This window comes from Diceros bicornis, chromosome 14, assembly GCF_020826845.1.
Source record: "Diceros bicornis minor isolate mBicDic1 chromosome 14, mDicBic1.mat.cur, whole genome shotgun sequence".
NCBI lineage: Eukaryota > Metazoa > Chordata > Mammalia > Perissodactyla > Rhinocerotidae > Diceros > Diceros bicornis.
This window is the reverse complement of record NC_080753.1, coordinates 7,171,758-7,197,202: the sequence shown is the minus strand read 5'-3', so window position 1 is coordinate 7,197,202 and position 25,445 is coordinate 7,171,758. Positions and strand designations below refer to the sequence as shown.

Below are 25,445 nucleotides of genomic sequence, written 5' to 3'. Positions count from 1 at the left end.
ACTCTTCTTTATTTATTTCAACATCCACAGCATAGCAGGAGTTAAAAATATTGTAAAATTGAGGAATAAATACATAGGTATGGAGGAGTGGTAGGACAGAAGCTGGAGGGATACAACGGAACCAGGTAATTAAGGATGCTCAAGGCTAAACAGAAACATCCTGGAACTTAGGTAAGTTAAAAATTTAGCAATCTCTATTAGTTTGTATAATCCTCACTGTTGTCATCAATAAACCACCAAATTTCAGTGGCCTGTCATAACCGTTCATTTCCGCTCACTTAGCAGTCTAAGGCTGGTCTTCTTATTTAATGGGATTGAGGGGGCAGGATTTCTCCACGCAGTGATTTAGGCCCTTAGGATCCTTCTATCCTGTGACTCCACCCTTAGCTAGGGTCTTAGAGTCCTCTGCATGCATCCAGAAGGTGAGGGAAGAAAGAAGAGAGAAGGGAGAAGAATCACACATCTCTCATATGTTTGGGTCAGTAAGTGACAGAATTCATTTCTCCTTATGTCCATTGGTGAGAACTAGTTCTGTGGCACCACCTACATAAGAGATTGGCAAACTTTCTCTGTAAAGAACTAGACAGTCAGCGTTGTAAGCTTTGTGGGCCATAATCTCTGTCACAACTACTCAACTTTGTGGTTATAGTGTGAAAGCAGCCAAAGATAATATGTAAATGATTGGGTGTGGCTGTGTTCCAGTAAAACTTTATTTATGGGAACTGAAATTTGAATTTCATTTAATTTACAAGTGTCACAAAACATTACTCTTTTTAAAAAATTTTTCCAACTATTTAAACTGTAAAAAACCTTCTTTGTCCCTGGGCCTTGCAAGGACAGGTAGGTGGTGGGCCAAATTTAGCCTGTGGCTGCAGTTGGCTGACCTCTGATCTAGAGGCACGGTGGCTGGAAAAGGTTGTCCCTGTATTAGCTGCTGCCTTTAGTGAAAGCTCCACATTACTTTGGTTGACAATTAGCTGTGTCTTCTTTAGGCTGCTCCTCTGGCCACTAAATATCCAGATAGGCTCCTTCTCTTTTATACAGAACATACCGAGCCCCTTCCCAAGAGATACAGACCACAACCTCATCCAGTCACTGAATCCAGTTCCAAGTCAGTGATTTCTGGGTAATTTCCAGTCCTTTCCATCAGATCTGGCTGTGGCTGCTTAAGGTCTGAAGAGCTACAAACTCAAAAGCAACCCCTACCTTTAATATAAACAGACGGAGCAGGGACAGGATGATTGCTCAAAATGCCCATTCAGAAAGGGAGGAGTGGGAATGCACAGCAATGATGAAAAGTAGCTAAGTTATCAGCTGTGATCCTTCTGCCTTGGCGCTAGAGAGAGTTCCTCGGTTAGACTGATTCTCTTGGGGAGCACCTTCCCTGTCCGTTGTTCCTGGCGCACATCTCTGGTCATATCTGAAATGGGCCTTGAGCAGTATGTGCCCCTTGAACAAAGCAGAGCTTTGGTATAAATTTGGGGGCCATGAGATATCTTATAGTTATAGGGGTTTATTTCCTGATCCAGCCTGTGGTTCTCCTGGCAATGCACTTCCATTAACATTTAGGAGGCACTGATATGTTTGCATTTAGTTTGGTCCATGTTAGTAACAGCATGCACTGTTCTTTCCTTGTCATAATTCTCAAGCTGGCGTTCTATCTTTGTGTTTCTTCTCCTCTATATCTTTATCTCTCAACTTAATGACAGCTACCTTGAGGTCATCTGAACAATATGCTTGGAGGAGATGAGCATCCCTTGAACTGGTCTTTGCCGCATGGCTTAGTTCTTATATTTCACCGATATACCTTAATGAGCTTGTGTTGCTGTCAGCTTTATATATTCTTTTTTTGGGAGGGGTTCTAGAAACAATCAGCTTTTCTAAACTTCAGAAGCTTCAATCATGTGTTAGATCCTTGAAGTCTTCGTCATCCAGTAAATGACAACAAATGCTTTTCCTAAACATCACAACCCAGAAATCACTTTACTTCAGCTCACATTCCATTGATAAGATTAGCTCAATAGTCCCACCCAGATGTTAGGGTGGTGGTGGTGGAGAGGACTGAGCAAAATGTTCTTGGCTGTGCAACTCTATCTATGGGACAATTCTATATTATGTGGCGGCGGGGGCGGGGAGTGGCGCACGAACTCTTCTGTTGCAAAGCTAGTAGAGAATTTAACTTTTGTTCTGAAAGCAATGGTAACCATTTGAAAGACTGCCATCCATTAACACCAAAAGCAGAAATTGAAAATAAAATGTCTGAAGCATAAAGCAGTATATAGAAGCCTTAGGGCACTGAGGTATGTGACTCCTATTAGTCTCACTACAGATTTGAACACATGAGACATTTTTTGCAGAGCCACCATTAATCATGAAAACTGCCCTGATGCCTTTATTCCAAAATGAAGAATTTTGGAATTCTATTTTTAATAATAATATAACATGTTATGTATTACCAGAACCTCAAATAGTAATATTTGAAAAAGATTCATACCAAATTCTACCAGATATGATTATATTTGTATAAGTAAAACCTAACTAGATCCATGTCATTGCAAAACTAAGAATAGTTTCTTTTTCCTGAATGTTTCGTCTCCCAAGTATTAAAACAGAATTTTTTAAAACATAAATATTGATATCTTTCAATTGTCAAGGAAAGCATACAGTGCACAAAGATTTGAAAGAGACAAAAATAGAACATTGGAAAGTTTCTGCAGTGCAGAGAAATGAAAATATATTTCAGTTAAAAAAACCATGCAAAATGAAAAGTTAAATTGGAATGGAAATGAACCCAATTTATAGTGTAACAAAACATGTGAATTTCATATTTGTACTCTGCTCTTGTGTCTTTGCATCTATTTCTTCTTATTTATTTTAGTGTATTATTTTGTACTGGGAAAAATACTTTCTAAAAAAAAATGAAGATAGCATGTTTGAACTTCTCATGGAAAGCATTATTCTTCTTAGAAGACTATTCTCATAGTTGATTGGGACTGTGGTCAAGTAAACATACATGAAGATGGCTAATTATACTAGTTACCACACTTCCTGTGTCCAGGTATTGTGCTAAGTGCATTGCTTATCTATGTACAATTTCATTCAGTCCTCATGTCAACCCTATGATTATCATTGTCCTTATTTTATAGGTAAGGAAATTGAAGTACAGAGAGGCTAAGTAACTTTGCCGAGGTTATATTAATAGCGAGCAGCAAGGCTGAACTTTGAAACTTGGTTTATCTGACTGTTAACTCCTCTGCCATAGACGTACACCAGCTTGACTCAAACCCACTTCCACGAAACCAACAGTTAAGCTCTCTGGCCCCCATCTGTGTAACACAGCAGAGGCAATCCTTCTGGAGTTGTAGCATATTAACCGTCTTTTGTGATCAATCCGTGTAATAAGAAAAAACACATTTTAACTTACTTTTAGGGAATGAATTGCCTTTATTTATGAAATACTGTGGTAGAACATTTAATTCTGAAAATAGAAGCCTCAGGGCATGGTCCAGAAACCAAAAATATGATACTAGGAAAGTTAGCTGCTCTTCTTAAAGTGATAGGAAAAATATTAAATTGAGTTTCTAGAGAGTGAAGGGTTAAGAGTTCCTAGAATAATGAGATAAGGACAGATCCTAGGGAGGGGACACAACTTAGAATAAGGTTGGGACTGAGGCCAGCGCAGATCTTTAAGAAACACTTGAGGTGGGAATGGTCAAGGGATTTCTAAGACCAAGGACGGCTAATATTCAATGTTTCATATTTTTGTCTTGTTATACTGTTTTCTGTAATACTTGACCCCTTTTTCTTGACCCCCATCCCACAAATTGTGTGTTAGTTGTGTTTTGGAAAAATCTAGGAAAAATCACAATGTTGACTTTTCATTTGAGTAGGAAGCAATGATAAACAACCTCAATTATAATGAAAAGAACAGCTAGTAATGATAAAGTGCATACTAGGTATTTGGCACCATTCTGAGAATTTTTAAAAAGTATATATTAAATCACGCGTCTCTTGCAGCAACACTCTGTGGCCATTTATAAATGAAGGAAGTGCTAAGCCACACATGTAATAAGCGGTGCAACCCCATTCATTGCGTGGTGCCAGAGTTACTGTTCTCACGTTTCTACCTGATGGCTCTGAGCTTTAGAATCAAAGTGTAAGGACATCAAGGTGTCACTTCACTTGAGGAATGTAAATAAAGAGACTATGATAAAAGCTATGTGTTTAAACATAAGTTTCCTAGTGACCATGGAGAGGACAGAATTTACATGTACATGGGGCTCAAGTCATTTTTAGATACATCAAAGGAAATTATGATTCCACAAAATTGGTCACTCCACTGTTGATATTTGAGGAGTGGCCAAATAATACATGTATGTACACAAATATGCAATTAATTATCTTAGATGTTAGTAAAGCCTAGATTGTTGAAGACTTCAACTATGCACCTACTAGCTCTATTCTAATGTATTTTTAGACACAACTATGTGTCTATTCTTTTTTCCTATATTTATTCGTAAACAAATTCTACCCATACAGATTATGACCATCTTGCCATACTCAAATCATAAGAATTCTGAAATATGTGATTAAGTCCATTATGAAATTCTAGAGAAGAAAATAACTTAAAAATCATGTGAAGTAAACTTATGATATCAAAAATATCACAAAATATAAGAGATGGTAACAAAATTCAGTTATATTTAGATATAATAACTATGCATTTTCTAAATTTTATTTATTATTAAGACTGTTGGGATTACTTAGTTTGGATTAGGAGAGTTCAGAAATAAAAAAGACCTTATTTCCAAGTACATATATTCTTTTATCCTCAAATTTCAAGATATAAATGCAATTAAAAACAAAAACAAACAAACAAAAATGTCTTTGATATAAGGCAACAAGTCTAGCTGTCTGAGGAAATACATATATTTTTCAAGATTGTAGTATATCATCTCTACATTTTCCCTGTAGAACTGTAGAATCTGATTAAAATACAGCTAATACATTTTCCATAGCATAACTTTATGAAGCAAACGTTCCATTACAGCCTTAATTTCATATCTTAAATGGTTAAAATACTTGATATAGTTGATCTCATCATCTTTTTAAAATTTAATATATCATCAATATAAATCTACGTATTTAAAATAAATTTCAATAAATGGTGTTGGGAAAACTGGATGTCTACATGCAAAAGAATGAGATTGGACACTTATCTCACACCATCACCAAAAATCAACTTAAAATGGATTAAAACTTAAATGTAAGATCTGAAACTGTAAAACTCTTAGAAGAAAAGAGGGAAAAGCTCCTTCACAATGGCCTTGAAAATGATTTTTTGGATATGACACCAAAAGCTCAGGCAACAAAAGCAAAAATAAACAAGAGGAACTACATCAAAAGAAAACTTCTGTACAGGAAAGGAAACAATCAACAAAATGAAAAAACAACCTATGGATTGGGAAAAAATATTTGCAAACCATATATACAATAAGGGGTTAATATCCTAAATACATAAGAAACTCATACAACTCAATAGAAAAAAGGCAAACAACCAGATTAAAAAATGGACAGAGGACCTAAACAGACATTTTTCCAAAGAAGACACACGAATGGCCAATAGGCGTACAGCAACTTCCTCAATGTCACTAATCATCAGGGAAATGCAAATCAAATCCACATTGAGATATCACCTCACACCTATTAGGATGGTTATTACCAAAACAATAAAGGTAAGTATTGGCGAGGATGTAGAGAAAAGGGAGCCCTATACACTGTTGGTGGAGATGTAAATTGGTGCAGCCATTATGGAAAATAACACGGAGGTTCCTCAAAAAACTAAAAATAGAACTACCATATGATCCAGCATTCCCACTTCTGGGTATATATCCAAAGGAAATGAAAACAGGATATTAAAGAGATATCTGTACCTCCATGTTCATTGAAGCGTTATTCACAACAGCCACGGTATGGAAATAACCTAATGTTCATTGATGGAAAAATGGATAAAGAAATTTTGGTGTGTGTGTGTGTGTATATATATATATATATATAAAATTTATATATATATATATAAATATAAAATAGAGTGCTATTTAGTCTTAAAAAAGAAGAGGATCCTGCCATTTATGACAACATGGGACCTGGAGGACATTATGCTAAGTGAAATAAGCTAGACGCAGAAAGAAAAAGAAAAAAATTGCATGATCTCACTTATATGTGGAATCTAAAAAAGTTGAAAATACAGAGACAGAGAGTAGAACGCTGGTTACCAGTGGCAGGTAAGTGTCAAAAATGGGGAGATGTTAGTTAAAGGGTAAAAAGTTGCAGTTATATAGGATGAATAGAAATCTACTGTACAGCATGATGACTGTAGTTAATAATACTGTATTGAATATGGGAAATTTCCTGAGAGATTTCAGGTGTGCTCACCATAAAAAACCTAAGTACTATGTGAGGAAACAGATATGTTACTTAGCTTGACTATAGTAATCATTTCAATATGTATATGTATATCAAATCATGTTGTACACTTTAAATATATACAATTTTTATTAAAAATAAAAATAATAAAATAATTAAAAGTTATAAATTAAACAGTAAGATTTTAACAATATTATAAAGAAGATAAATTATCTCCTAGAAGCTTTGAAGTGAACCAAAGACTCCTATAATGAAAGTCATAAGGAATTAATTCATAGAAGATGACAGACATGAAAAATGGGACCAAATACAATAATGAGAGAAGTGAAGGAATGATATATAATAGAAAAGAGATAATACAAACACACATGATTCCATCAAGATGTCAACCCAGTCTTAAAAATAAAGAATGCTGAAATAAACTATTTATTACTTTATTTATTTACCAATATTCTTGTTATTTTTGTTGTTGTTGTTGGCTGTTACTGCACGGTCTGTTATTGGCTGTCCTGGTAGATATTAACAAGATTGTCCAAAGGCAGGTCTCCTATACTACTGTCCTCATCATGGGAACCAGCAAATCTTGGCACAATTTAGATATTTGACAAACATTACACTGGGATGGCAGTCATGAAAGGAGGGCATGTCAAGGCAGATACATTCAAAACAGAGTTCCTACATCTGTGACAAATTCAGCTTCATGTGGAAAGCTCTCCCTTCTCAGTCTCAAATGTACAAACGTAGAATAAATATCAAGCTACAATTTCAACTCTTTTCCATCATCTGATCTTCAGGTGTAAATGACAATCACAAATCTAGGAGATCAAGAGTACATCAATCTCATAGCACATTGTAGTCAGAAAAGTATCAACTGGCTAAAACTGGAGAAAATTGTAATTTATCTCATTCCTCTCTTTCATTTTAGTTTTTATTTCATTATATTATTTGAAGGTATAAAATGATCATCTTTGGATTCCCATTTCTGAGTAACCAAATTTTTCTCTTAGATTTTACTTTGAAGGTTCATATTGTCTATTTGAAAATGATGGTGAATGATTTTTTAAAAAATAAATGCATTGATGTAATACTTAGGATGTTAAAACTCTACACATTAATGTTTTACTAATAAAACATTTAAATCAAACATTTGCCCTACTTTTGTAGGGCATCTAGCTTGTTACCACAAGTTTACAACAGCATGTGATATACTTTATAACTTATTACCTTTTGAAAAGCAAATAATGTTCAATTTAATGATACTAATGGCCTGTTGAGATGATTTGTGAACAAAAAATTTAAAAATAGAAAAAAAATGTCTCTGATGCTTTCTGCCTTCTGTTTCTGAATCATTTCCTTCTATTTGAATACTTCTCCACATTACCACGGAACACTCCTTCAGAAATAGTAACTATTTAAAAGAGAGGGTACAAATAACACTTAATCCAGAGTATTTAACATTATATGGAGACATTTGAGAATGCATAGTAAGAGGTAAGATGGTGGTTTGGATGTAAGGCCGCTTTAGAAGTGTACATAAATGGTATGTTGCTGTAGCTACCATTTTTTTCTCACTCCACAATATGTTTTAAGATCCATTCATATTGATACGTAGGGATGTATTTCATTCTTTTCAGCTGACATGTAAGTATTCCATCATATTTATCATCCTTTTAAACATCCATTTCCCTGCTTTCCAGTGTTTTACAATTTTTAATAAGGCTCTTCAGAATGTCATCAGATCACATATGAGTGTCTCTCTAGGGCAGAAATTGAGAGGTGGAATAACTGATTTAGCTGTTCTTGATATCATGCTACATTCATATCTGACCACTGAACTTGAATGAAAGATCAGTCTTTCATATTCTGGGCACAAGACCTAAACCAATACATGGTGATAAAGTTCCTGTGCTCGAGGTTTATACTATCTAGTTATTAAGAACACAGGTGAAGTAAATGTAGGTAACTATTAAAGTAGGTAGGAAATAATATAACAATTAGTCCAAAGGTGAAAGGATTTGTTATATACATAGACATAATTATTATCAATTCCATCACTGGAAAAAACCTTGGTAGAATGATTCAAACAAACAAACAACAACACCACCAAATCAACAAAACCCCAAATACCCCAAAAGGGAATCAATTTCCTTGTCAATGCTATGCTGAAAGTTGTTGCTGGATTTTCTTACATCACCAGGATAAAGCTGATTGTTAAAAAAGAGATGAGGAACTAGAATATACTATTCTAAAAATTTAAGTCTTTTGGTCAATTAAAAAAAGTGCATCAATGAGCATCAAGCAAATTGTGGGGATACTCACCTTACTTTATGTGTGTAAAACTGAATATTAATTTCAGTTTTGGCTTCTCAACAGCAGCATCTCAGTGCTATAATTAACATAAAATGGTAGGACTATGGTCCCTGTAATAAAATTCTGAATCACACGTAGCCCTCTACTGTGAAAACAATTATCTGTGCAGATGAGCTTTGCTGTAATGATCAGATAAACAGAGCATCACCAGATAAATGAATGAAAAGCAGTAGTTCTCATAGCGTGGTCTGGGAGACCCCAACAATCTTGCACATGGTCTGTGAGATTAAAATTTTTTTCCTTTTTTTTTTTTTTGGTGAGGAAGATTGTCCCTGAGCTAACGTCTGTGCCAATCTTCCTCTATTTTGTATATGGAGCACTGCCCCAGCGTGGCTTGATGAGCAGTGGGTAGGTCCATGCCTGGGATCCAAACCCGTGAACCTGAACCACCAAAGCGGAGTGCACAAACATAACCACTATGCCACCAGCTGGCCCTAAAATATTTTTAATAATAATATCAAGATGTTATTTGAGGGCCGGCCCCGTGGCTTAGCGGTTAAGTGCGCGCGCTCCGCTACTGGCGGCCCGGGGTTCGGATCCGGGAGCACACCGAGGCACCGCTTCTCCGGCCATGCTGAGGCCTCTCCGGCCATGCTGAGGCCGTGTCCCACATACAGCAACTAGAAGGACGTGCAACTATGACGTACAACTATCTACTGGGGCTTTGGGGAGGGGGTGAAAATAAAAGGAGGAAGATTGGCAATAGATGTTAGCTCAGAACCGGTCTTCCTCAGCAAAAAGAGGAGGATTAGCATGGATGTTAGCTCAGGGCTGATCTTCCTCACATACACACACAAAAAGATGTTATTTGACTTTTTCACTGTGTTTACATTTGCACAGATGTAACGGTGGATAACAATTGCTGATGGCTTAGCACAAATACAGTGGTACCAAATTACAGTAAGGGGTATAGAATTCTCCACTTACAGTTGAAAAGTGCTAATTTTACTTAAGAATGTACTTGAGGCAGTGGTAAAATTACTATTTTTTAAAATTATAACTTATAAGCATATGCTATTTTAATAATGTGTGTGAAGAGAAGAAGGGAGGGATGCTTACCATACTTCTGCCTCATGCTGGAGTGTGATGGTTGCCTCAAGAAGAAGCACTTACTGGTTCCCTGATGCGTGGGACCAGCTAGCTGCTTCTTTTTGTGAAACCTAATTTTACTTGAAAGAACAACTAACATTCAAACTATGGTTATGCAATCTTAGGTATTAGGTAGACATCTTCTCAAAAAGAAAATGAGCCTGTCACTTCAAAGAAAACTAACAGTATTTGTTGCCAATGATAGAATTTGAGCTTTTAAGCAAATATTAGAATTTTGGGAAGATCTTATCCACATTGTGAGTTTGACAGCTTTACAATATTAAAGACTTTTCTGATGAGATTTGGAGGGGATATTCACAGATAAGACTTTTTGATATTTTAGATTGATAAGTGTTAACATTTGGGATAGCTGAATAACTCAAGGATCCAATATTTTCCAAGTTATAGTATAATATCATGCTTGGGTAAAAGATCCATTCAAAATGTAAAATAGAACAATGGATTTTAATTTAATAGAGTATAAAAGGTTCATTGATTAGGTTTCATGGTCTACATTGCAACTAACCTTCAGCAATCTATTACTTACCAAGTTTTGGTATAATATCAAGCAGAGTATTCCCAATTACCTGAAAAGTCTATTAAAATACCCCCATCATTTCCAAATACATATGTGTGAGGCCAGAATTTCCTCAACTACTTCAGCAGAACAATTATTGGAAAGATTGAATGAAGAAGCACATATGAGAATCCCAGTGTCCTCATTCAACAAGACATTAAAGATATTTGCAAAATATGTGAAACACTACCACTTTTCTCATCATTTTTATTTGTTTTGGTAAGTATAGTTATTTTTCATAAATATTGTATTCATGAAATATTTATTTCATAGCTATTCTATGTTATGTTAACATGTAGTGAGTTTACCTTTTTATTTTACAATAATTAAATAATAAATATATTTAAAACTCCTCAGTTTTCTTTTCTAATATGGTAAATACGGATAAATATACTCCACATAAAAAAAGCTCTTTGCAGTCAACAGTAATTTTTAAAAGTGCAAAGACTAAAAAGTTTGAGAACCACTGTGTAGAGTGAATCTAAAAAGAATCTCGATAAAAATTTGTGTGAAGAAATAATCACAGTAGAATCACCAAATACTTTATACAGCAAATCTTTGAGCATCTGCTGTCCAGGCCCTGAGGAAATAGAACGAAAGAGGCCGCCAGAGTCCACGCCCCAAGGAGCATACATTCTAGTGAAGGGAGTCATAAAAGAAACCCAGGAACAAATAAATGAATATATTTGAACAATGACATGTCTCATAAAGAATAAAAAACAAATTATGGAAATAGAGTGACTAGGAGATGTGGGCAGGGGAGTAATTTCATTTTAAGTGGTCTGGGAATGCCTCTCCAAGGGCGCGATGGTGAAGTTTAGGTCTAGCCAGACTTGTGAGGGAGGGAGATGGGGAGAGGGAGAAGAGGTTTCTGGAAGAGGCACTAGAAGATGCAACTTTCTGGAGATGGGAGTAAATTTTGCAAAGAAGGCCAGTGTCACTGAGCTCTTAACAAAGGAGAGAGTCCAATTTTATATTCTTCACAAGCATAGGAGGCAAGAGTTATTATTCTGATTTCTTAGGTAAGAAGACTGAGGAATAGGGAACTTTTAAACCTTGCTCAGTGTCATACAGCCAATAATTTGCAGAAATAGGCTTCGGGAGCTGTATTCTAAACCAATCCAGTATAATGTCTCTCTTAGGAGAAGTGGTCCTCAGTGAAATAAAATGATGGTAGAGGTGGGAGAGGGGTGAGACATTTAATAGTCTCCACTTTCCTAATTCTAATTACAACAAAATGCCTCTTATTTGTCTACAGCCGTGTTAGATATTAGAGGAGGGTAACATCACTAGATGCTGTAAGTCCTACAGAATGGTTAAAGAACGGATGTTCTAAAATGAGGGTCAAATGAATGACATTGGAAGTTAATAAAATAGGACTCTCTAGAAGAGATCAGTAAAAGACAAAGTTTGGAATTGGCTTTCAGATAGCTGAGATGACACAATGAATTTTTGCTTTGTTTTATACTCATTCCTACAAATAGAAGTTGTGTGTCCTACTTTTATAAAATTAAAAATAGAAAAAGTTATGCTTACCAAATTGCTAAATTAGCAAATGATTATATAAATTATCAAAAGATTGCATCCTTTTCAATGGATTTACTACCTAGTGACAGCTTATTAATATTAATTATAATTATATTATAATTATAATATTAACATAATTAATTTAATATCAGTTAAAGATCATAGTATTTGAAAGAGAAAAGTAGGGAGTAAAAATCCCGAGAGTTAAAAAATTGTTAGGAAGTACTGCTAGCTGCAAATCAATCAAAAATGAAGATAAACTTTTTTTAAAAAAAATTAGGAATAAATGGTAAAATATGAGGACTTACAGGTGTCTGATTTACATTAAAGTTGCTAAGACCCATCCAGTGTATATGGAGTCTGTACATTTTGGACTTGGAGTCTACATCTAATGTAAGATATTAAGTTTTCATTTGATTAAATACAAAACACACAGGCAAACAAAAAAAAAACACCCGTCTACCACTGTATCATAGATGCCACAAATATATTTCGAATGTATTAGCCTAAAGGTGAAACAATGAAGAATGAATTATCCTTTTACCTTCTGACGTATTTATTTAATTCTTAAATATACACAATTCCCCCCTAACTGCGAAGGAACAGATTCGATTTTCTTCAAATATGTAAAGTTCTCATAGCCTTCTGTGTTTTTTCCCCAAAGCACTGTTCATATTTATGTATTCATTTGAATATTCACCAGTATCGCCTCTACTGCACTATAAAGTCCTTCAGAACTGTCACTGTGTGACTGCTTCCTCACCTTGGACCATAGTGCATACGAGGATTTCAGTACTTCAAAACTTTTTGGCAGAATGAATCAATGTGTTTCTACTGTTGACAAACAGGCTTTTATGCTATTTGTCCTCTGATCAAACATCCTGCCTCACCGTGCCATCCCACATAGCTAACCTGTGTGCACCTTTTCCAACGCACTATAAAGCTCCAAACATGATCCTTTTCTCTTAACTGTTGGGGAAAACAATTTGTGTAACCAATTCATACCAATGCATTACGCGTAATACAGTGTCCAATGTACTCTCGCTTTAGTTCGCCCCTCCCCCCAATATACATAGAGACTTCTGCAGCCAGAAGCAGATTATCGGAAAGGAACGTGGCACTAATGAAGGAGACTCAAGCCCAAGGACAACATTTTGAGAGTGATATTGTGAAGAAATATGAAGAAAGAAACATTTTAGCACTCTGAACAACACACCACAGGCGTGACTCGCGGTGTGTTTATATCCAAAACACCGTGATAGATGTTTTCTGATGCTGGCTCACTGACCATCTGTTAGTAGATACGATGTATCTTATATAGCACAAACCAGAAACCTGTTATAAATACATAGGCCGAGTTAATTGGGATATAGCTTAAATTCTGTAGTCTGTAAGAAAGTAAATTAGAATGTGGAAATGTGAAGAAAAGAAATGAGGGAAATATAGTCTAGTCCTGATTAGATGATTTCAAATGGAAATCTTACCGTTTGGTGTGTTTATCTGAAAAATCGTTAGTGTTATTTTACCTGCAATTTTCTATGTGAATTTTTTTCACTGCCTTGGAAGGGATGAAAGATCTCCAGTTATTTACTTCTAGAACTTCTATGCAGCCAGTAAAATTCTCAGCTGGTCCAGAAATCTATGAAACAGAGAGAGGGAATTTATATGATTTTCTCCAATGTATTATTCTTGCGGCAAACTGGTTAGAGTGTGCAATCAGATTGGAGAGCTGATTTGATTTATTCAACATATTGGTAGAAAGTAATTCAACTCTTTTCATAAATATCATTCCAAAAATCAGTAGGAAAAAATACCACCTTAGTCAAAGGTTACTTGGAGTCCGTACATCTTATTACCGTATGAAATACACTGAGTCACTTATATAGGAATAAAGAAGTAGTTTTCATTGTTAGGGTGAATTATCATTGAAAAATAGGAAAAAAGCTGATACACTCATCTTCCCATCAAGGCATTCCACTTCTCCATCTTTTTCCTCCGTTCTGTGCACTTTTTCTTTCAGACATTAGTTACCTCGTTCCATCTAGAGCTATCAAAACATCAAGAAAAATTGCTCTTTCCGGAGTCAAAGGAAACAGAGTAAGCTACAAGTATCTGTGACATCCCGCAGCCCTGAGGCATTCTGCATGCCTTTTGTGTTCCGTTGTATAGCCTATCCTTAGGAATAACTAGGGCAAAAAATGGTACCCAGAAAGACTGCCAAAGGGCCAGGAGCAAAAGGAGACAATAAGGACATCGGAAAGCATTTGTTTTGATGAACAAATACAACCTCTTAAGGAAAAACAGACACACAACTTTTCATTCTATTTACTGTGAACATGCAATATTACTCCACTAATTATATATCTGTATAAACTTACACTTATATAAAAAGAAGAATAAGAAAAATGAAAAGGAGGCACATCTCAGAATTCAATAATTAGAAATGAGCATTTATTTCAGGTTCTATTTTCTGTTATGCTCTCAATATTATTAAAAATTTCAAGCTAAGATGGACTAACTTATAATCATGACAATCACTGAATTTACACACTGAAAAATAAGTTACCTTCATCTTTGAATTAAAAATATTCACTATTGGCATTCTCAAGACTTGGTCTCTCATTGAATGTAATATTGTAAGTAAATAATTGATAGAATAAGGCCTTTAGCTTGTCTGGAAATTTTAGGGTGAATATATTTTATTTCATCTTTTAACTTATAGTCTTAGTTTAAAAACGTTTAAATATTTTTTTCCTGTTTCTGATGAGGCTCAAATGTATTGCAAACACTCCCAACAAGTAACACTCTGTCAAGTGTCAAAAATGACTGAACTAGAAAATAAAACAATATTTCACACAGTAAGTTTACAAAAGTCAGTTGATTCCAAGGAAAACAGAACCATTTGGCTCTCACATGCTGCAGAACAAAAAGTAGTGATTTGTAATTGTTAACTTCAAGGTTTTATGGGCTTCATTCATCTTTTAGGTTTTCAAATTTAATTTTTATTTTTATCACAGTTTTTAAATTTTAAAATAAAGTTTACATCTACTGCTCCTGAAACATCACAAACATGTGCATTAGTACAGTTTACAATGAAAAAATTAAACAAAAAATAAAGTAGTCTTAAAAAATGCTTTTGATTGCAATGACTGTGAATGTTAGAACTTTATTTTGACATAGCTCAGCTATGGCATAAGGTATGTTCATATTTAAATAGATATTTTTCTTTGTTCATGAAGATCCTTATTATTCATGAGGATGAAGAGTACCCAGAAATTTGTAGCTTTTTAAATAAATACAAAGCCACCAGAGAGCTATGAAAAATGCTCTAAAATACGATTACTCTATTGAGATACTTCCTAGAATTCTGTGATTCAATCTCATTCACATATTATGGATTAAAAAATAATTATTAATTTATTTACCTAGGACTTAGAAAACTGGCAAGAAAACATTTCCACAGCCCTGAAATTTGGATGAATTAAAAATTCTTTCACTTCTTGTTTTTTAATAGACTCACATCTCTTGAGTTTTCTCTCACATTAACTTCCAGCAATCTGGTTCAGGCTGGGTTATTTGGTCTCCAAATTTTCATGTAAGTCTTTTTCACTTTGAATATGAAAATTTCATTTTGCAAAAATAAGTCAAACTTGTACCCAGAAATACTAAATCTGAATATTAAACTCCAATCACATGATTTTTAAATAATTTCTCATGTTGAAAAATATTTTCCCTTGAATTTGATTAATTTATAGTAATCTGGTTAGTTAGGTTCCTGGGACAGAATTCTTAAAAGCAAAAGGGAAACATAACATGCGTAATTGATATGACAAGTTACAAAGTAACAATATATCATAGATTCAGTAAGGACAAGAAATCATGCAAAAGCACCTATATTAGATTATAGGAATCGTACTGTTACATGTTGTCTTCCTCTCAATGAGAAAAAGTTTGTGCTTACATATGCTCCTGCGATTTCTCAAATCCAGTTCTTATTTGTATTCAAGACAAATAATGACTCCCACTTATTCTTAAACAATGTGAAATGGCAATGTAGCATGCTACCACGCAGCAACAGAAATACGAGTCACTGTACTGAGCAGTAATAATAACAGTCCCTTTTTTTAAAAAAATTTCAAACGAATTGTCTCAAAGTTCTAAATACATCTTCAATATATTCTCATTTATTCTACCTCTGATTAACAGAAGAATTTTGAAGTCTATCTCTGGTTTTTGATGGATGACCTTTGCTCTCACTCCTTTAAAGAGAGATGGAGTGAATTGTCCACACTGTATAAACAAGGTTACATATTAATATTCAAAAGTAGTTATGCAAAGTTTAGACAGAGGGACTTCACGGCTGTATTTCAACTGTGTGTACAGTATTCCAAGTTTATAAATAAATAATTTTAAACATAAATATACCATCTGAATTTTTTGAAAATCATGTGCCCAAATATTCGATGTTATGTAAAAAATTATGAAAGTGAGGGAAGTGTTTATTTTTTATCTTCCTGACAGAGTAGAGACACAATTACTTGCAGAATATGTGGATTCTTGGTTAACCTGCTGTCGAGTGGTAATTTAGAGAGCTACATTCTCAATCCTTTGACTCAGTAGTTTACAAGTTCTTTCTATTTACATTGTTATTGTTGCTCATGTTTTTAACGGTTCATTAATATACCTACTATAACCAATTTGGCTGAATTCAAGTGACCTCTTAGATTAGTGAACTCTGAAAGCCAATAAAGTTGGTCTGAAATCAACTAAGAAATAGTCAATTGGTATTACAAAAACAACTCCTATAGTTTCCTCTTTACTATAGATTGTTTTGATCAATTATTTAATTTATTTTTTGAAGGTCCTATCTTAGGTACACTGTAGCAATTTAATAAATTTTTGAGAAATATGAAAAAGAGAAATTCTTTGCAGACGGCGGTATTAATTGATTCCATAAACGGTTTTCACACTGTGTGCTCCGAGGATCCTAAGTGTTTCTCAGAAAACTTCAGGGAACTTTGTGGAGCGGGAGGAGAAAGACCGTGAGCGGAGCTTCTGCTCCCGTATTACAAAGGGATAATTTTACTTTTACCGGTTTTATATATTGGCTTTCTGCAAGAGATTTTCTTTGAGGAAAGCTTCTATTGCTAAAATATTGCTTGAATCTTGGGTTAAACTAACATTTAGAGGAAAGATTTTGAAGATGTGTGTGTTTGTGTGTGCGTACAGGCAATCTCTGATATCTATCAATAGACAGATACCTACTTAGCTTACAGAGAGCATCCCTGTTAAACTGCCGTGAGAGGTTTCCTCTCCGCGGCTGCGGCGGTGTTTTCTTTTCTAAGTGTTCCTCGTCACTGCGTCTCAGCTGCATTCTGGCCCTCTTCATTCTCTGTTGCACTTCCAAGATTCCATTTTGTATCATTTCTCTGCAACCTCAAGGACTTCCTTTAACATTTTTTGTAATATAGGTCTGATGGAGGCATATTCTCTCATTTTTTTGCCTGAAAATATCATTAATTTGCACTCTTTCAAATAATATTTTTGTTGGATTTAAATTTCTGTGTCGAATATTTTTTTTAATTATTTTTATTTCAACATTTGAAATATGTTGTTTCATTGTCTTTGGTTTGTATTGTTTCTGATGAAAAGTCAGTGACAATTCTCTTTTCATTAGGTTTTATTGAGATATTGGATGTACGGGTTGATATTTTTCATCAAATCCAGACAATTTTGGTTGTTATTTCTCCAAATATTTTTTGTGTCCCTCTTTCTCTGTCTTCTGGAACTCTGATTACCCCTTGTTATTGCCCTACAGGTCATTGAGTTTCTGTTCCTTTTTTTCCCCCCATCATTTTAATCTCTCTCTTTCAGTGTAGTTAGTTTCTATTCCTGTGTATTCAAGTTCAGTAATCTTTTCTTCTGTAGTGTATAATCTGTTGGTAAGCCAATACAGTTCATATATGATATTTTTTAGCTTTAGAAGTCCTACTTGTTTCTTTTTTATAGTTGATTTTTGTTGATTATTCTTATATATTTTTTAATAGTTTTCATTTTTCTCTTCAAGTTCATGTTTTCTTTCAGTCCTTAGACAAATTTATAATAAATGTTTTGAAGTCCATGTATGCTAATTACATAATGTCTATAATTTCTTGATTTGTTTCCTTTGACTCATTTTTATCCTGATTATGGTCCACAGTTTCCTGCTTCTTTCCCTGTCTAATAATTTTTTATTGGATACTGGACATTGTATTGTTACTTTATTGTGTGTATTGCCACATACATTTTTTTTATGGTTTTTTAATTGCTCATGGTGGTAAGAATAGTCTAGTAACAATTATTCATTCATGGCCAGATCACCCATCAGCCGTGTTTTTTTAAATGAAAAATTCTATATAGCTTATAACATAGAATAAATAGTTCCCACTACCAAAGTCTTACTATTATCTCTGATCCCCTGCTCAAACAATTTTCACACTCTCTTATCAATTTATTCTGGTATTAGCGTCCAAGTTTCTAATTAACGTATTCATACTTTTGTGTATTAATTATTCAATTTCGTACATTTTTGTGGACTTTCATGTAAGATTTCATCTGTACCATAAGCAATAATTTTTGGCTATATAAATATTCAGCATTATATTAATAATAATTTTAGTTACATCATAGTCTTGATTAAAATGTTTAATGTTGACATTATTACTATGTAGTTATTTTTCACAGTTGAGCCATACAGCGAACTATGCTAATGTTTTCTTTGTTATACAACCTTTTGTTTTAATTGGATCTTGTAATTGTCTCCTTTTTCATTGGCTTAGTGTTTATGCTCCCATCATATTCAAACTCTCTGCCAGAAGTATAAATTCCTCCTCAATAATTCAAATACCATGAATACTTATTAATTTGATTTTTTCTCTTTTAATTTTTCACAATCTCTTCACTATCATATTCAAAATTCACTTTATTGCTCTCCTATGATGAATCCACACTTATCCAGATTCCATATGTTACTTAAGATTTAATTCAGTCATTCATTGGTATATTTATTGATAATATAATCAAATTTGATTAATACCAGCTTCAAATTGACTGAAGCAACTGAAAGCTCATAAAGCAATATAGGCTGATGCAATGAAGTCCTATACTTGCTGGTGGCTAACAAAGTTGAAAGAATGTGAATGATATTGTTGTGAAGGAATTAAAGACTTTGATGAATTACATATGGGGCATAAAGGACAAAGAATGGAAATAAAAAAATAGAAAATTATATGCTATAAATATTTTTTAAATTCCTGTTAAGTATTTATTAGTTTCTCAAAAATCATTCCAAGGCAGGGGACCTTGGAAAACAATAGACCAAGAAAAAGATGGACATTGGTTGGAAATACCTATTTTGAGCACAAACAGGTAAACTTAGATGTTAACATGTAGCGTTTCCAACATTCAGCTGTAACGGAGGGTAAGAAGAAATTGGATGGCAGCTGTGTACTGTGGATAATACCAGCTGAGACATATGAGTCTATAAATATCCTAAATATGAGACTTTGGCAACATAATGACAAAACAACTACATAAAAAATAGAAATATTTTAGTCTATAAATTTTGGTAATACTCCAACCAATTTTATCTTGATATATTCACTAAATTGGGTATACTTTGTAAAGTTTATGGGATTTATATGAAACATAATCTATATGTAGAAGTAAAATAGACAGTTAGTTAAGTCTAATTCCTCAGATAGAATAAAATTCATACATTGATTCAACAAATATTTATGAAGCACATAGTGTGTAGTGAGCACAGTGTCTCCATGTATAGTTATACAAGTTGTACACTGACCAAAAAACCTAGCTGATGGAGAAGAGTAGAGTCTAGAATTTAATCTACACTTTTTTCCTCCAAGCTATCTGCCCAGAAAGGTCTATTTTAAAAATCTGTCCAACCAGATGATTTACTTTTTCTAATTCAAACAAAGTCATCATGTAGGCTAGCATCTGTTGGGCTAGACACTGTCGACATATAACATTAGTAAAAAACCAGATAAAATTCAGTAAAAAAAGGAAATAGAATGATAGCTTTCTATTTCTTTTTTTTTTTTTAACAAGAATGTTCTTTTATTTATTTATTTTTTTGTGTGAGGAAGATCAGCCCTGAGCTAACATCCATGCCAATCCTCCTCTTTTTGCTGAGGAAGACCAGCTCTGAGCTAACATATATTGCCAATCCTCCTCCTTTTTTTTTTTGTTTTCCCCAAAGCCCCAGTAGATAGTTGTATGTCATAGTGGCACATCCTTATAGTTGTTGTATGTGGGATGCGGCCTCAGCACGGCTGGAGAAGTGGTGCATCGGTGCGCACCCAGGATCCGAACCCGGGCCGCCAGTAGCGGAGCGCGCGCACTTAACCACTAACCCACAGGGCCAGCCCTAGATTTCTATTTCTGATAATGATAGAGTAACTGATTGGAGACCAAACCTCTTGTGAAAACAACTAAATAGACAGAGTAGGAATTAGGTAAAAATCTGTTTACAGACAATAGAGGACTACCAACACAGCAAGGACTTGAGGGGCCAACGTCTCGGAGAAAAGGGGAACACAAAACGTTGGTCTTGACATTCAGCATTCCATTTTCTCTTGAAGTATTTGTGAATTTACTTCAATTAAAATCAATTCATTTTGTGAATTTATTTCAATTCAATTCAATTGACATGGCAGATGAGAATTGGAGAAGCTTAGCAGGAGTTTCTATACACTTTTGGGACTAAGAACAAAACGTTGAAATTCAGGAGCAAACAATAATTCTTAGAATATTGAACACCTGAGGCCATGTTTCTAACTTTTTCAAACCAACAGGGATTTAGAGCTGCTAGCCTAAAAATTTAGAGCTGCTAGAATTTACCCTATGAACTTTCGCATCAGTGGGGCTGTTGGTGGCTATTCCTTCACTGCAGAAACTGGCAAAGAATGTCCCTGTGTACTGGCACTAGAAAAACATGAGCACAACTTCTATGGTTTTTCTCCAGTTTATTCTTTCTCTTAGCAAAGCCAGCCATGCTTTGTCCCACACACTATAATCTCCACAGCACCCAACCCACTCCCAAACATTCACACACATCATTTCAATACAGCTATCTGCACCCTGAGGAATTTCCCATGAATTTTTAAAAATTAAAATAGCTGTATAGAGATATAATTCATATATCATAAAATTGGACATATGTTTTCATTTCTCTTGGGTATACGACTAATTCAGTGGAATTTATATGTGTGTTTGTGTGATTTATTTCAGCTTTTCTTACTATAGCTACTTTAGCATAAATCTTGAGGAGGGAGCTAGTAGCCAGGATCTAATTTGTTATGCTAGAAATTAATGTATCAAAATTACTTTTAATTGGAAACAACCTAAATGTCCATCCAAAGGGGGCTGCTCAAGGAAATTGTTGTACCACCACGGGCTGTGAAAAGGACGTAGAAACATCTCCATATCCACCATGGAGTGTGCCGTTGATGCTGTGGTATCCACCCAGCAGGAAGGATTTCTCCTCTCATTCCACCTCTAGGAGTCCTGCTGGCAGATAGATTTTATCTCTCAGCATTCTTCGAGAATTACTTCAGTCTAAGAGTCTAGCCTCATTCCAGTTTTCTCTTCTTTCCTGGGGAAGTTTGCCTTCAACGACTGCTCAACAAGGGACTACAACAGCCTGAACCCCTCACCCTAACTTTGACAACTCTGAATGGTGAGTCCAGCCCCAAACTCGACATGGACTCAGCAGAAGCCTGGATTGAGACTGCATCTTGTTCCACTCTCTCCTCCTGCCCCCAGCAGGCTCCCCCCTCTCCTTTCCCTTCCATGGGTGGTAGTCCCACAGCACTCTCTAAACCACCTGCACGTTAATCTCCAACTCAGAGTCTGCTTTTCAGAGAACGCAACCTGCAACAGGGTGATGCCAGGACACAGTGCTGGGAAAAAGAGCAGAGTGGAGAAAAGCATGAATAGAAGGCTAGTTTTTTATAATGGAGGAATATGAATCTATATGCTTCTATGTGTTATTTGTTTATATTTAACAACAAATGAGGAAACCATAAAATACGGTTACTTATAGGAGGAGGAAGGAAATAGGGTGGAGATGACAACAATAGAAACCAAATTTCTTAAAATATATCTTTATATATATAGATTTGCATTTGAAACCACGTAAATATATCACATAATTATAAACTAAGAATTTAAAAAGCATTCTTAAAACGCAGAAGTAAAATAAAATAAATGATCCTAATTGTGTAGCTAGTTGGTGGCATAAAAACACATAAAATAACTATTCTAATAACTTTAAAACACAGTGATTTGAGCACACATCCCTAGTAAAATCTTCAAGACAGAAAGAATCGCCAAAAAATATTAAACTGTTTTCAGTAATTATATGTTGGTGGTAGTGATGCCTAGTTATTCTGAGATAGATGTGTGTCTGTGTCTGATAAATCAAATGTGTATTATGATGGTGTCATTCAGAAGAGAGGTTTTTGGCATGTTTGGAAGCAGATGAACTAACAACCATATAGCTCTCAATTTGGATTGCAAGTGTCGGTGTTAGCTCATGAGGTTTTTTTTTCAAAACAACAACAAAAAACCCTTCCTAGATTTGACTACTGAAAAGGCTAGGAAAAAATGACAATGCTGCAGCAAAGAGTGGCTCTCGATTCCATATGTGATCTCTAAATACTATTTCACACCAAAAGGAATTTGGGTTCCTTGGAGAAGTGCCTAATTTTTCATATAGGGAAAGATAAGAAACCATGGAAACTCTGCAGTACAAAAGACCTAGTTTCTTCAACAAAATTTAGCACAAAAATAAAAATAGCCAGAGCAAGATTCTATACATCAAATGATATTTTAGAGGCATATTAACCAATCACAATATATAAATCTTGTTTGGTTTAACATATTTGGTTTGTTTGATTTAAACAATCTATCTTTTAAAGAAGGTTGTAAGACAGGAAAATGGGAAAACTAACTGGATATACGACGGTAGGAAATCATTTTTAATTTTTTAAATGTGATAATGGTCATGCATTTTTTAACACTCTTTAGCTTACAGTGACACATATAGAAGTATTTACAAATAAAATGTTTTAATATCTGAAATTTGCTTCCGAAGCATCTTGAAGATGGAGGGTGGCGTATGCTCTTAATAGTTAGATGAAATAAGACTGGTTATGTTTTTATATTTGTTGAAGCTGGCAGATGGCTATAGTGGGTTCATCATATTACTCTCTCTACTATGGATATGTTTGAAGTTTTGTAAAAAAACAAAACTCCACTTTTTTTTTTTTTTTTGGTGAGGATGATTGGCCCTGAGCTAACATCTGTTGCCAATTTTCCTCTTTTTGCTTAAGGAAGATTGTCACTGAGCTAATATCTGTACCAATCTTCCTCTATTTTGTATGTGGGACACTGCCACAGCATGGCTTGATGAGCGGTGTGTAGGTCTGCGCCTGGGATCTGAACCTGTGAACCCTGGGCTGCTGAAGCCGAGCCCTCGAACTTGACGACTACACCACCAAGCCAGCCCCCAAAACTCCCCTTTTACCATAGGCAAACTGTCACCATTTCCATGGATGTTTGGTCTCTTCCCCAGCATCATGACATCCCAAGCAGCTCTCCAGCTCTACATTGGTTTAAAATGCCCTAGTTGTTCCAAAATCTCTATTCTCCTGATATTTTCCATGTTGGCTTGTCTTTTTCTTATCTACTCCTTTTTGAGAAAATGTAAGCTCACTCAACTGTACCATCCTATCTTCTTCACAGCACGTCTCCCTCACTCTCACCTTTCAAGCTCTTTCACCCAACACAAGAAAATTCACCTTATTTCTGCATAGGATTTTATTTTCTCCACCTCTATTCACTGATGAAGGTACATATTTTTGTGTGAAAGGTAAACCGTTTAACATTTTAGGACACAGGATCATGTGTTTCTATTTTAACATTGAAAATTTTGTATCTTGCATCATTTACAACCATCAGAGTAGCCCAATAAAACAATTCTGGCTTGGTAAAAGGACTTGATGATAAAAGATTTCTTAAATACTAACAGCAATGATAAAAAAATGTAGTAACATATCTATTGAGAATGGATTACTATGTACTTATCATTTGCTCCTCATAAAAATTTTATTATATAGATTCTATCACTTTCTGTGTGCAATTTACTGTTTCTCTTACTGATATTCTAGGAAGGTCATGTGTTTCTCTAGTATCCTATTTACATATGGATGGTCTTCAACCAAAGAGATGATTTTTGGCATTTCTTTGCTCATCCGTTCCCATCTGGAGGAAGCATTACTCAGGCTCAGCTCAGCTCCTCTCTCTCTCTCTCTTTGCTGAGAAGCTAGCCACTCCAAGCGAGGTCCATCTTCTACTGTACTTTGAGGAACTCTTGCTGAAGTTGCCAAACTCTGTATTTGGCTGAGTTTGATGTTTCATTCTGGGGCAAAGTATTTGGAAGCCCACGAGGTGAAGGTCGAAATCCACACCTCTAACTTAGCTATTATCAATTACAAAGTTGACAAGTGTATCTTTGTTTCTCTGGCGCCTTACATGAGTTGTTCAGTGGGTTCTAAACTTGTTTGGGAAACAGAGCTCTTTCAAATCCCACCAATCTATGTCAAGTTTTGGAAGGTTAGGTAATTTACTCAAGTCACAAACCTAGAACATGGCATGGCAAAACTGGACTAGATGTCAGGCCGTCGACCCCAGAGATCACATTCTTCCTCGCTTCCCTGTACTGAGAATCTTGAGAGTCTTGTTTGCTATCCATTTACCTACTATGGATTTGGCATTATCGAGTTGTTCAAATTGGAAATGATGGTTTATCAAAGGTTTCTTAACATAGTATACTTTCAACTGAAAAGCTTTTATCAGGAATGTGAATATGATTATGGATCATCACATGATCATTCTGTTTCAACATGAAGGCAGGATATTGTGATATATTCTGTGCTTTGTTTGCTTTTGATCTTATAACCAGTAAAAAATACATTAAAATTAAAAAAAATATATGTTTAACATAAGCACTGCTATAGACTGAATGTTCATATTCATTTGTTGAAACCTAATCCCCAACGTGAGGGTATTAGGAGGTGGGGCCTTTGGGACGTGACTAGGTCATGAGGTGGAGCCCTCATGAATGGGATTAGTGTTCTTATCAAAGAGACCCAGAGAGAGCCTTTGACCCTTCCACCACGTGAGGACCAGCCAGAAGATGACCATCTATAAACCAGGAAGTGGACTCTCACCCAACGCCAAATCTGCCAGTGCCTTGAACTTGAACTTCCCAGACTCCAGAAGTGTGAGAATAAGTGTTTGTTGGTTAAGCCACTCGGTCTAATGTATTCTGTTATAGCAGCCTGAAAGGATTAAGACAAGCACCTTGTTATTAGAATATACATTCATTAGTGTT

The 25,445-nt window shown here is 35.1% G+C and overlaps 1 protein-coding gene across 1 annotated transcript in view; it reads right to left on the bottom strand.

Moving 5' to 3' along the window:
- EYS (eyes shut homolog) overlaps nucleotides 1-25,445 on the bottom strand; it is a 1,424,867-nt gene that overhangs the window by 427,247 nt on the left and 972,175 nt on the right. The window contains exon 27 of the mRNA XM_058554077.1: nucleotides 13,516-13,628. Within this exon, the coding sequence (XP_058410060.1) occupies nucleotides 13,516-13,628 (113 nt within the window). The remainder of the gene's footprint in view (nucleotides 1-13,515; nucleotides 13,629-25,445) is intronic.